General features: G+C 35.6%; 1 protein-coding gene across 3 annotated transcripts in view; it reads right to left on the reverse strand.

Annotated features, from left to right (window-relative positions):
* The window catches only part of ATM (ATM serine/threonine kinase), a 55122-nt gene that overhangs the window by 31842 nt on the left and 9953 nt on the right, over positions 1-13327 (reverse strand). For 2 of the 3 annotated variants that reach the window (XM_026035009.1, XM_026035008.1), the window contains exons 13-29: positions 12502-12727; positions 11016-11147; positions 10255-10380; positions 10056-10145; positions 9216-9387; positions 8028-8227; positions 7422-7504; positions 7158-7313; positions 6597-6672; positions 6315-6445; positions 4810-4930; positions 3859-4032; positions 3373-3542; positions 2806-3052; positions 2393-2511; positions 771-897; positions 135-334 (exon numbers count right to left, since the gene is read on the reverse strand). In XM_026035009.1, coding sequence (XP_025890794.1) covers positions 135-334; positions 771-897; positions 2393-2511; positions 2806-3052; positions 3373-3542; positions 3859-4032; positions 4810-4930; positions 6315-6445; positions 6597-6672; positions 7158-7313; positions 7422-7504; positions 8028-8227; positions 9216-9387; positions 10056-10145; positions 10255-10380; positions 11016-11147; positions 12502-12727 — 2550 coding nt within the window. Of the gene's footprint in view, positions 1-134; positions 335-770; positions 898-2392; positions 2512-2805; positions 3053-3372; positions 3543-3858; positions 4033-4809; positions 4931-6314; positions 6446-6596; positions 6673-7157; positions 7314-7421; positions 7505-8027; positions 8228-9215; positions 9388-10055; positions 10146-10254; positions 10381-11015; positions 11148-12501; positions 12728-13327 lie in introns of those variants that run through there. The other variant, XM_026035010.1, reaches the window with a different exon arrangement.

Below are 13327 nucleotides of genomic sequence, written 5' to 3' on the forward strand. Positions count from 1 at the left end.
GACAGTCACACACATTTTTTGAATATCTTCTATATATGAATTGATATCTACTAGCAATAATGACATGTAAGGTTAGGACAGTCACAAAGCCATAGAGAAAAAAAAAAAGAATGAGAGAGGATCAGTATATTCACCTGCTGTTGATATGGTGTATCAGGGTATAAATTACATCTCGGAGGACAAAAGCCCACGCTCCTCCCAAACCATCTTTTATCTCTTTCAGTAACAGACTGACGAACAGGTGATAGATTATAAGAACTCTGTGTTTCTTGTACACATTGTTTGTATCTGATGCTTGCTTACAGAGGGCCAGAAGAATTTTCTGGAATGAGTCCTAAAAATGAACAGAATTGCTAATTAAAAGATAATTCATAATGTCAATACCATCAAGAAAAAAAATTCTAAGCAACAGAAATACATGCTTTTTAAAGAACATAGACAACAGTGTTTACTATTTTTGCCTTTTTGAAACAAACAAAAAAGCTTTGTAGAGACCAGTTCTCCAAGGATTATAAATCCTATAACTCTTATTTTTTTTAGAGAAAAATTATATATGTGTTATTAATATTTATAACTCAATTATACTTTAAGGATGTAATTTTTCAAAGATTATTTTGCCTCAGAACAAAAGACTTCTTTCTTTTCAGAATGTAAACAAGGGAGAAAGATTTCTGAGGTTGTACTCATGTCCACTTAGATATGATGAAAATACTTAATGTATCTATCATACACTAAAAAATAATTTTAAGAAAGCATCATGATGTACTTACAGGGTTTTTAGAAAGAACTGCTATGAGACTTTTTAATTTGCTTTTATGACAATTGCTGATATAGTCCAAGGTTGCCTTAATTATGTGAGATGGAAAATGAGGAGGATTAGGAGCAGGATCCAGTTCCCTGAAAGAATGAAAAAGGGATATTATTCTTCTCAAGAATCAAACTTGTGTATTGAATAAGACAGTCTCATTAAACAAAAAGATAATTGCTGGGAAACATTTTCTATTGTCAGTGAGTGAGAACCACAAAAAGTATCAGGAAAGCCACACGTATGTCATTTGATATTCTTTATTATTTTTTGAAACATAATATGACTAAAAAAGAAAATCTCATCTAAGGTATTTCATAGGAAAATCTAATTGCAAGTCACGACAAAGATTCTGCATTTCGTCGTTCTCAGGACAATGCGGCTAAGGAAGTGAATGGAAATGACTACTAAGAGAATTCATCCCTATCTTAGAGGGAAAGGCAACTTCTCTGAGACAGTGAAGCGAAAAGACATGTATTATGATAATAACAGAACAGTAAAAGCTAAGTTTCCTGAGTCTTATCCTCACCATTCTGTTCTTAAAAGAAAAAAATTGGTTTTAAGCAGACACGAAGAAGTCTGTAAATAAACTCACACAATTTTCTTCTATGAATTTCTGAAAATCTCAGTTTAACTTTGGTGAAAATCTGCATAGCTGAGAAATGCTTTGCTTGCTTTTAATGTTATATTTATACATTAAAAATATCTCCTTAAATTACTTTGGACTTTTTTTTTTTTTTTCCCTGAGGCTGAGAGAGCTGGGGCTGTTCAGCCTGAAGAAGCGAAGGCTGAGGGAGATCTGACCAGTGTCTATAAATACCTCAAGGGAGGGAGGGAGGAGGATGGGGCAACCTCTTTTCAGTGGTGGCCACGGATAGGACTGGAGGAAACAGTCACAAACTGAAGCACTAAAGTTCCGCAGGAACTTAAGGAAAAAAATTTTAACTGTGAGGGTGACAGAGCCCTGGAACAGGCTCCCCAGGGAGGTTGTGGAGTCTCCATCTCTGGAGATCTTCAAAACCTGCTTGAACGCAATCCTGTGCCTCGTGCTCTAGGTGACTCTGTGTGTGCAGGGGGCTTGGACTAGATATCTCTGAAGTTCCCTTCCAACCTTAAGGAGTCTATGATTCAGTAGCTTGTATTTAAATGCAAAAATCTTATAAAATTATTTCCTGATACAAGTATACAAATAGTGATACTATTAGGTGAAAAGCACAGAGCAAAAATTAAGATATCTGGGACATTAAAATATTCATGTTAATTCGGAATTCAGTAGTTTATTTGGTGCTAGGGAAGCAACCTCCTTAGCAAATGTCAGGGCTGCCACTACAAGAACTGTTGTGAAAGGCAAATTTTTATTTAAAAGAAAAATTTGAACTTACAGGCATTAGAATATGACCAATATTACAAAGAGGGTAGTTCCATACTGGTTGTAATTGATCTAAAGTGGCATAATCATAGACCGACTCAGCAACATCTAACAGGATTCTCTTGGTCATCTACTTCCTCTTTCCATTAACTGAAGTACAAGTACTTCAGTACTGAAGTACAGTACAAATACTGAAGTACAAACACCCAAATACAGACCTTATGTATTTACTTAGATGAGCTCCTTCTTCTGTGTTGGTGTCAGGTGGTTCATGCAAGGTCATCAACAGCTCAACCACAACCTCTGGTAAGTTACTGTGAGATAAACTGTCCATTTGCTGAGGAGGAAAAACAATGTTTTAACAAAAAAAGAAATGACTAAAATAATTCAATGCTTCAAGTATTTTTTTTTAAATGAACAACTTTAAAACAACTTTAACAGACTTCAAATCAACTGTCTTCCCGTAAGATGCTACTGATTACCTAAAAACTTGGGATAAAGATTATCTTAGTTTGGCTTTATTATGGTAATAGAAATATTCTGAGTTCATGGGCATTGGCTATTTTTACAGAACATAAAGAAGTTTCTGTTAGATGCCATACATCTCAATTTATACATTTAAAACAGATACCTGTTTTCCTAGGCAATTTTCATCCTTAAGCATGTCGTAGACTTTCGAAGCTGTATCTCTTTGCTCAGCTATTTCACTCTTTCCATGGCTTTCATAGGCAAAATATGGCAGGATATTCACAAGTATCTTTGGAAAACAGTCTGCAAGAACCTGCTTCCAGTCTGTTTCAATCATGCTGGCAAGTGATTTCACATCTCCAAACTGACTTCTAATCACCAGATGTGGAACCAAAACTTTATAACAAGACCTAAATGTAATAAATGCATTTTCAGAATGTCCTTGAATTACTCATTATTTTTGAAAAAGAAATCTTATTTTTCAAGCATAGTACAGCAGACACTATGCCTCTATTGCATAATTAAACTAGGAATGCCTGTTTAGCTGCTGCTATACAACAAATCTAACCAGCATAAATATAATACCCAAGATACTTTCCATACATTTTAATAGCTCTCAACATGTACTTTCTACAACAAAATCATGTTTCATTACTCCTATGCACATTTGAAATGCTGTGTCACAATTGTAAATAAATGCAGATAAATTGCTTCCATATGACAGACTTACCTGTAGAATTCCTCAAGACTTGTACAGTTCAGAAGAACATAAGGAAAAGTAGACAGGCTATATCCACTGTCATTTATTTTCAGCCATTCCATTACCAAATAGTCTAAATGTGATGTCATGAAGTCCTCTACATTTTTATAGCCAAAAATGTCAGATACTTTCTTCAAAACCTATGCAATAAATAAGATGACAAAGTAGCATCCAAGATATATGATACAATGGTATTGTAAAAACATTTTATCTCCATGACCTCCCCAAACCTGTTCACGGGTATTTGTGTTAATCAGCTTCTATCCAGCATACAATACTATTTTACTGTGTATATTATCCTATCTTCTAAGAGTGTAATTAGGAAATAAACCTGTGAGAAGGACAAAGACTACACTTTTTGCTGGGTAGAGACAAGCAGAAATAAGAAGAGATAACAAGAGGTGACATATTTAATTTAATTTCTAGCCTAAATATAAAAGGGAATTTTATACTTGCCTTTTTCACAAGGTGAGGTTCTAATCCATTCTCTTTCATAGACTGGCAAATAGCAAACAAAGCTTGCTTCTCACATATTGGACTGCAGCACAGAATCATGGCTATAAGCATCAACAAAACTGCTTTCCTGTTACACTGCTCATCCAAAAGATCTTCAGGACTTGCACCACTGACCTTCAGTAAAAAATAATGAAAAATTTGTATAAACATTCAAGACCAAGACAAATCTCTCAATTTATGAAGGACATTGATGAAAATCTTGCTTTGATAGCTTAAAAACTACCTGCTTGCATTTCACACACTAATTCATATAGCAGCATTTTTGCCTTCTTCATTTCTTGGCAGTTTAAACAAAGGCAATACACTTAAAAGCAATGATAGGTCTTCTGCTCCTCTGCAAAATTCATTGCCCTCAAAACAGACCCTACAGCAAGATTTTGCCTGAGGTTTTCAACCATGTCTCAAAAATAACATTTATATGAGTCTACGAGAACGAACATAAACCAAATTTGGAGTTTGTGAAAATCACTGCTGTAACACAACACCGAAAACATCATCTCTGTAACATTTCAAAACCTGTTCTTATGCTTTATGGAATTGGAGGTCACATTGTCTCCTTCTCTCTAGTTCTCTAATTGCCTTGAATTCTGAGGCTACACTTTGCTTCCTAAGTATTACTGTAATAAAATAAACAACAATCAGTGTATTAAGCCGAAGAGCACTTCAAAAATCACTCAAAATGTTTACAAATTTGTGATGTGGGGAAAAAAAGCTACTGATTCAAGAAGTCAAGGAACTTCTCTTTACTACTTACCACCTCGTTTCATCGCATTCATATTATCAAAAGATCAGAAGAATTAATGTTCTTAGAAAACTAAACATGTTCATTTTAAAAGCCATCTTAAGCATAACCCAGAAGTTAGGTATAACTAGTGACTAGATTTTTGGTACCAGATTTCTCATTCCTTCCTGAACTCGGAGATACGCATTCTCAAAAGCCTTTTGCTGGAGCTTCAAAGGAAGAGGTATCAACAAGCCAGAAGCATCTCGCTGTTTCAGATCTTGAAACAAACTTAAAACAAGAACAATAATTATTACCATAAAATTTCATCCACAACACATATTGTACATAGCAAATAATATGATCCTTCTGAGAGGGAAGGAGAGGGACAGAGAGAGAGGGACAGAGAGAGAGGGACAGAGAGAGAGGGACAGAGAGAGAGGGACAGATTCTCTTCTCAACTTTCCAGCATGGCAATCTTTCCTTCCCCTCCCACAGATAGTGCCAATAACAGCAAAAATATCTGTTGGGCAAAATGGCAGAGAGTAGCCTGACAGGAGAAAGCTTTAGCCATCTCTGCCAGGACAAGAGCCCAACTTGAACAACCATCACAATGTCATCTCCAATGTCATCGTCACTATAAGAGTATACTTATTAGATATACATATATATATAAGTTTCTTGAGTAATTTAATTTTTGTAGATAAAGGCCAAATCCACTTTGCTTTCTACAACAGAAACAGGAACACTACAATGAGTTGATACCATTGGTGATCCTAGCCATTTCTAAGTGACTGATAGCAGATAACTAAGAAAGCTCACTGTACATTTGCTTTGTATGTGTAATTCCCATAAATATATTCTAAACACAAGTTAGAAGTGGTGACAGTACTAAGTATTCCTCAATGATTTCCTCTTTCCTGAATTTGTCCGGTTACTTTTTGAATCCATGTGAACTTCAATGTGCAGATAATTTGTGAAACTCCTTGCCATGAGATAACAGTGCTGTATGAAGAAAGTAAACCACATTTTCTTTGAATCTTGAACCTATTTGTTTCATTTGATGCCTCTTAATCTTTATACTGGGAAAGAGAGCCGATCTTCACTTGGTTCTGCTCAAGATTTTGTAGACTTATGTTAGATTTCCTATAATTCAATGCTACTTCCTTCTGAAGGATTCCAGTTTATACAACCAAAAGCTGTGTGCAAAGTGTTCCAGACTTTGGAACATCCTTTCTCTACTCCTGTATTTCCATTTCAAGATGTTGGGGAGAGAACTGCACACGGTATTCAGAACAAGAGACGAAACTGCTTTTATATTACACAAGTAGCTCATCTACTTCTATATGATAACTGCTTCATAGTCAAATTTTGCACAACAAATTTAGTGTAAAATTTATTGCCATATATAGTGAACACATACTATCATGCACAGAATACATATTGCACAGAATACTGCAAATGTAGTCAAAATCTGAACACTTTAACCAAAGTAATTTGCTGAAGTCTATATTCCCTCAAGATTAAAGCTACAAAATTACTGAAAAGAGCAGCTATACAGTGAGAAAAGTATATTCCACTCATGCAAAATCAACTTTTATTCTTAAAAACAATGGCCTTAAAAACAATTATTACATTTCCTAAGCAAACAAACAAGAAAAATCTACCCTATTACCTGGTGATGGACTTTGCAGCAAGAATGCGAACTTGATGGTTACTATCTGCAAGGAAATGTGGGAAAGCACCACTGACAGGAATGTCTTTATTTATTACATTAAGAATAGCCCACTTTGAATGAGGATCAGCCTGAAAAAAATGAATATTGTGGCTTAAAATATACATAATACTTACAAAGAAATACACATTGATGTATGCAAATGCACTTTAGATGCGATTTTCAAGCACACTTTAAGTATATACTTAACATGCTAGTAAAGGTCAGAAAAGCAGGGCTTACTTCAAGCAAGGCTTTCATGCATTTTAGAAGGGCCAGTCTTACTGGTGCTGTGCATTTCTTTTCTCGAGCTAAATACCTAAAATAGGAATCACTTGAATTAGAAAGTTGACTTCAACATAGAGAAAAAGTCTAACAAACTAGTTTCAGCTGCTTGCAATTCATTCTTTTGTACTAAATGTTGTGCATATTTATATTTTACATTTTATGGTTTTTTTTGGCAATTTAATTTTACAATTTTAAACAATATTCATTTCTATTTCCTGAAGTTATCACTTGTTTTAATTGCTGACACATTTCAGATTATAATCAGTCTTAGAAAATAAACACAGTGTGCTGTATATTTCCATAAAGCTGTCTGAAGGATTTTGAAATAAATTCTTTGATACAAATACAGCATGACGCAGAAAATCTGGAAAGTTTAATGCTGGAGAGAGAAGAGCATCTGGATTCATGGGATACTGATAGTAGGACACAAAGCACCAATATGGTATTCACATAGAAAACAAAGTTGAATATTTTATATCAATGAACAAACTTCTGCATTAAATAAATAAAACATACCAAAAGGCTCCAACAACTGTCAAAAATTGCCCTTGAGCATGTCCTATCTCTTCACTGTGACTGTTGGATTGGGCCAGTCCTACTACTACAGGAAGCAAGTTATTTAGAATTACTTTACAAACTTCTTGATCTTGACGGTACATGGAACACACATCACTAGAAAAGAAAGAAAGAAAAAATGGTTTGAATCACTAAACAGTCTAAAAATCCTCCAGCTGTTGAAAGAAAATAGCTTTAATACATGCTGAACAGTTTCTCTCTTACGAAAGAGGCCTAAGAAGCATAAGAACATCATCTTCGGGCAAGAGGTTTTCTTCAATGGGGAGCTCCTTCAAAAGGACCAAGTACTGAGATATAAAGAAAAAAAAGGGGGGGGGGGTGGGAAATAATAGTTTAGAAAATAAGTAGACCAAAAGAAAAAACTACCAAACATTTTAAATATATGTTACATTAAATCATGCATAGGATATCTATTGTAAATTCTTACGTGTTAGGAACCGACCATTTTTTTCTTGCAAAGACTGCCATGGAAAAATACGGCTCAGGAAAATATACATTTTGGCAGTCAGATAATATTACCTTCATAAACTGAAGTACAGATCCCATTCTACTACATTTCTAGCTATTCAATACGTAATTAACAATAAAAGCAGGATGTTTATATAGCACATCTGTTTAAATTCTGGCTTACAACAAATGTTAACCCCTCCTTCTTCCATCCCAGCACACTTTTAATCACCAGAAGTGATTTTAATGTCTTATTAAGAGGGTGTTGCCACAGAACGGCCAAGAATATACTTTTTTTTTTTTTTTTTTTTTTAAGATACATGTACAGAATTGAGATTGTAAAAAGACAACTCTGACACTCACCATATGCAGGTGCAAAGGTTTAGCACTATTGAAGGTGCTTCTATCCATTAGCATTAAAAGCTTCCTCCGCACGTCGGCGGCTCGGAAGCTCACTTTCTGAACTTGGACTGTAGTTGCACAAATGCATAAGAACCTCAGGATTTCAAGGAGCAGCAAGTCCTGCTTTGTCAGCTGCTCCTCAGCTAACGGGCTCACTGCACCTGAAAATAGGATTTGCATATTAGAAATGCTTCCCCAGGGACAATAAAAAGCTTGGTCACTTTTTACGTCGTTACAAATTAAGGTCTCAGAATAGATACAATGATGACAACCCTGGAGCTTATTTGCTATTGGGCTCGCACAAGGACTGCATCAGTAACTAGCATCTTGAGTCTGCTCCCACATCTGAAAAGACACTCGCTGAAACAGCAGCTTTTCACTGTACGTACTCACGTATGACTGGCCTCTCCATCAAGGAGACAGACAATAAACTCAGCAGAAACATCTGCACCTCTGTGATTTATGCTGTTAACTCCTACTTAGGATATATTTTAGACTACAGATCCAAAGTTTCCCCAAAATTGAAATTATGACCATTAGCACTATATTAACATTTTGATCCAAATTTTAAATATGACTTAAAAGAAATAGATAGAAATGCCATTTTCCTGTCACATTTAGAACTCTTGTCACCTCCTACTGTGCCACACTTTACAATTATTTATTAGGCAGTTCTGAAGGCGCTTGGCCAGCTTGCTGGGAATAAAAGACCTAGAGTGTGTAGTAGTAATGTAACATTGTCATTTCCTTTCCCTTCAAGAAATATTAAAGAAATCATAGTCCTGGTTAAAATCTATTACAGAAATTATAATCCTGGTTAAAATCTAAGATGCACATCATTTTAAGAAAGACATAAAAACAGAGAAAATATCAGAGATTTTAGCTCCTAACAGGATTAAGCACCTTTAACCAGGACACAACCGGACAGGTGGCCTAGACAATAAGCTGGAACACTTCGTTAATGTCTTCAAAAACCTAACGAAGTGCAAAAGACATTACTATTTAGAAATTACTTATTAGCTGCTAGCTGATCAGCCCACTCAAAGCATCACAATTCAACATGTTGTTCAAAGAAAGAGCAAGTTCTAAAAACAAAGAAAAAACGTCTTAAGCTTTTGCAAATAGTTTTGTACACTAGGGAAGACTTACCAGTGGCATTTTGCATCTCACCAGATTCATTTGTATCACTGATATCAGGCACAGAAGGACCATCAAATACATCACCAAGCATCTGATTATCTACTTCCATTATACTCTCCTCAGGATCACTCTTCATTCGGTCCACTTCTCTCACTTCACTTGGTTTCCCAGTAATTGTCATCTGACAAAAGCATTACATTTTTTAAAGTTGTCTTTTAATGACAAGAGAAACAACATAAGCACGAAACCAAAGAAAGACACTAGCTTCCCAGTGAACTAAAAAGATTCACAGGGTCCCAGTGAGCTAAAGAGGTGAAGAAAAATAAGTGCTACCCTGAATTTATGAATTTAATCTTCTGTGATAAACCCATCTTCTAGGCATGTAAATTGCTTGCTTTGAACTACTCCTTATGACACAAGGTTCCTAAGACAGGAACTATTTGCTACGTTTTAAATAATGCCAAGAACATCATTGGGCATCTGAAAGACAGCTCTCTTTAAAAGGACAGATTTCTGTGGTAATTATACAGAAATGAAAGGATGGCATATGACCTTTCTTAAGGGCACAGTAACTACTGCTTTCTCCACCCCAAAACTAAAGATTAACATGATATAATTTGTTGTTTAATGAAAGCTGGCATCCCAACTTTCATTAAATCTTTTTTTCCCCTCCTACACCTGTGTTCACAATGTAAGATTGCTGCACAGAAATGTTTCTAATTAGAAATCTCAATAAAACTAAGTGTACACATACAGGTACCTCTTTTGGTTTGCCTCCAAAGTATTATAATATATAAACAGTCCTCCATAAAGAAGCACAACATTTAGAAACATGGAGAACAAACTTACCAGATGTTTGCAAATATCTACGAGATCATTCATAAGTTTGGAAGTTAACAAGCGTAGAAATAAGTCGGAGAGCATCCTACTAGCAGTGTTCTGTGAGAATGCAAGAAGTAGAAATAGGTTAATTCACTTTTTTTCCAGACACCATATTCTGGTTTGTGAATTCATTAAGGGAGAAACAGAAATTATTTATATACTCTACCTTGGTACAGTTGCATAAACACTTTGTGTACTGCAATATCAAAGTTCTCAGGGAGTTGATTTGGGCATCCTCATTTAGTTTGTTTTTAGCATAATAAATGCTTTCTCCAGCGTAATGAATGAGAGACTAGTAAAAACATAACACAGTCAAAATATCTCAAATTCCTTCATATCTCAACATATACACAGAGATTAAACTAAAGTGACTCTCATCCATACTCAAGTTTTGATATACATATGTATATAGTGTGTGTGAACCAGTGGACCAGTGGTTTTGGGTCTTTTTCATTTTAATTAGAAAACAAAAATAGGGCATCTCTCCATAAAGCTTAATATATAGGTTTCTCTATTTCAGAAAAAAAAACTCACATAAAAAAAAGAACTGTCTTCATAGTGGCTTAAACCATCAAAAGATCTTAACAAAGCCCTGCATAAACACTACTAGATGAAAATACCTAAGTCCTTTGGCTACATCTTCCCTGACTAAAGAGGTGATACAGAAATTTATTAATTTATATTAATATTTAGAATATCTTCTGCTACAAAACTGACTTATTACTGTTTTGATAGAATTTCAGTGTTACCTCTATTTCAGCAACAGTTACATTCAGGTATCTATCAACTCTATGCTTTTTTAAGGCATAGAAATCAGCAGAGGCATTCATATTCTGAAAATGTGTTAATAGAAACATATATTTTTTATGATTTTATATTTAAAGGTCTATTGCATTTTTAATAGCCCCCAAACAGACTGTTGCTCACCTTAGCTTTCTGGAACAGCTCTGATTTACAGGCATCCTCCTCAGTAAGCATGCCAGCGTAGCAGTAGCAGCCAAGAACACCCACCAAAAGACCAACACATCGGACAAGGTGCTCTGCAGCAATCAGCTTGGACTAAACCAAATACAAAGGATGAAAGCAAGTGGTTTCACATTAAACTTGCATTCAAGTACAGAATTCTCTAGTGTCTCTCTCTAACTCTCAAGATCTGACGAACATATTTCACCAGAATCAATGAAGCTTTGGGGGTTTTGCACTTTGTGGGAGTCCCAGCGCCCTAACACCTCCTCCTGACTCTCCATGTTTTAATACTTTTAACACTCTCTGCACGTCCCATGGCCCTAACACTTTTCTTCATGATATATATTCACAATATAAATTCTCCCTTTCCTTTAGATTCCATCCACCAGCTCTTCCCATGCACTCTGATTATCTCCTTTAACTCCTGCCAGGAAAGGAGAGAGTATCAGCCTAGTCAGGAACACATTTCCCCTGCTGCCCCTTGCCATCTTAGTAAATTAACTTGCTTCTTAGCAGCTTCCATGTCAAATACCTTTTAGGGATTTGTGAGTGCATGCAGATCTGCTGCAGGAATATCTTAAGAGACCACTTCTCACCCTTATTGTTTGGATAATAGGAGGAGAAAGAGCAGACAAATAATTTTGATTTATTTTCTCCAAAAGGAGACTTTAAAAAAGCATTACTATCACATTCCTGAAAGTTACTTATCTGTAAAAGACAGGAGGACTTATGCACAGCACCATTATTACACTTGTAAACCAAGAAATAAATTTCACAATTCCTAAATGTCAGTATTTTGTTCCAAACTCCAGTACTGACTCTCTCAGCTTGAAAAATTTTATGGAATGTTAACCACAAGTTGCAAGGAAGTTTCACCACTAGATTAAAACCAGGGCAAGCCTGTCAAAGGAAGTTAGGTTCAAAAGTCTATCCTGGGTAGTTCTTCTCCTGCTGGCCATGATATTTCCCTAAGTAAGCCAGGAAACTTCCCGAGGTTCAGCTAGTGCCCGTTGCCTCTTGTTCTGTCACTGGGCACCACTGGGAAGAGCCTGGCCCCATCCCCTCGACACCTTCCCTTCAGATTCTCTACACATTAGTAAGATCCCTCCTCGTCCCTTTTTTCAACAAGAGGACAGGAGTGGAAGGAAAAAATCACACACACACACACACCAAAAAAAAAAAAAAAAAAAGGCAACAATGGTTTAGATAGCAGCTCTGCACACACTTCCACTTCTATTCAGCTTATAAACTCCCGTTTACCGGAAGGAACTATAGATATTTTGACAATTACAGAAAGAAATACAGATTTCTGTCATATTATTGGATTTTTTTTTAATGTCTGCAATCCATTTTTAGCAGCAAAAGAATGAAAGCCTATAGACTTTGTGGCTTGAAACTCTAACGTTTGGCAGTACAACAACAAAATTCCCAGTAATTTCTAACTTACCTTAGGAGTATAGTTACTTAAAAGTTTTTCTGACATCACTGTAAGACAGTGCTCCAATGTTTCCCTAAGATTTTGGTTGATGGCAAGTCTTGAACCAGTCACATTTTTATCTCCACTGTTTACTGCAAAGTTACTGAAAATATCCATCTCATCAAATGTTGTCTGGAGATACAGCTCTTCAACGTCAGAAAAACTGTTTTCTTCTTTCACTTGCAAGTGTTGCACACTGGAAGAACAGACATCATTCTTATTTTAACAGCCTATATACAGCCTACAAGTCCCTTAAGCTATTATTTAAATGTAAGAGATACATAAAAGCAAAATAAAATATTTTATCTTTGTCTGTTTATAAATTCCATTATTATAATTTCTTAGGTGAATTACTCCATGAAATGCATACTTGCAATTTTAGCTCCGAGATAAACAAAAATAAAGCCTACACACACCCTAAGTTCTAGTGTAGTTTATATAGCAACATCCCTTTTATATAAGGACAGCTGATCTCAACCTGCTTTCACAGAATTGCAGCAGATGTTCACAGCAACTCTGAAACTAGCATTCTAACTCGTAGAAAGAAAAGTAAAGCAGAAAAACTTATATAAACATTTTAGTTTTGTTAAGAGGAAGCTGGATATTGCCCAAGCACTTAAATATAATACATCAGTGAAAAATGCAATAGTATTTTACATTATTTTGACAGGTGCAAGGAACATGTGGCTGGGTCCACAGTCAGAGTGACAGTAAGACACATGGAATGTAACTATCCAGGCTTTATAGCTACTACCTTCTAAAAAACTTCTAAGATATGTGTTTCCTCTACAATAGA

The sequence above is a fragment of the Nothoprocta perdicaria genome, unplaced genomic scaffold (genome assembly GCF_003342845.1).
Source record: "Nothoprocta perdicaria isolate Ctin4 unplaced genomic scaffold, notPer1 scaffold_155, whole genome shotgun sequence".
In the NCBI taxonomy this organism is placed as follows: domain Eukaryota; kingdom Metazoa; phylum Chordata; class Aves; order Tinamiformes; family Tinamidae; genus Nothoprocta; species Nothoprocta perdicaria.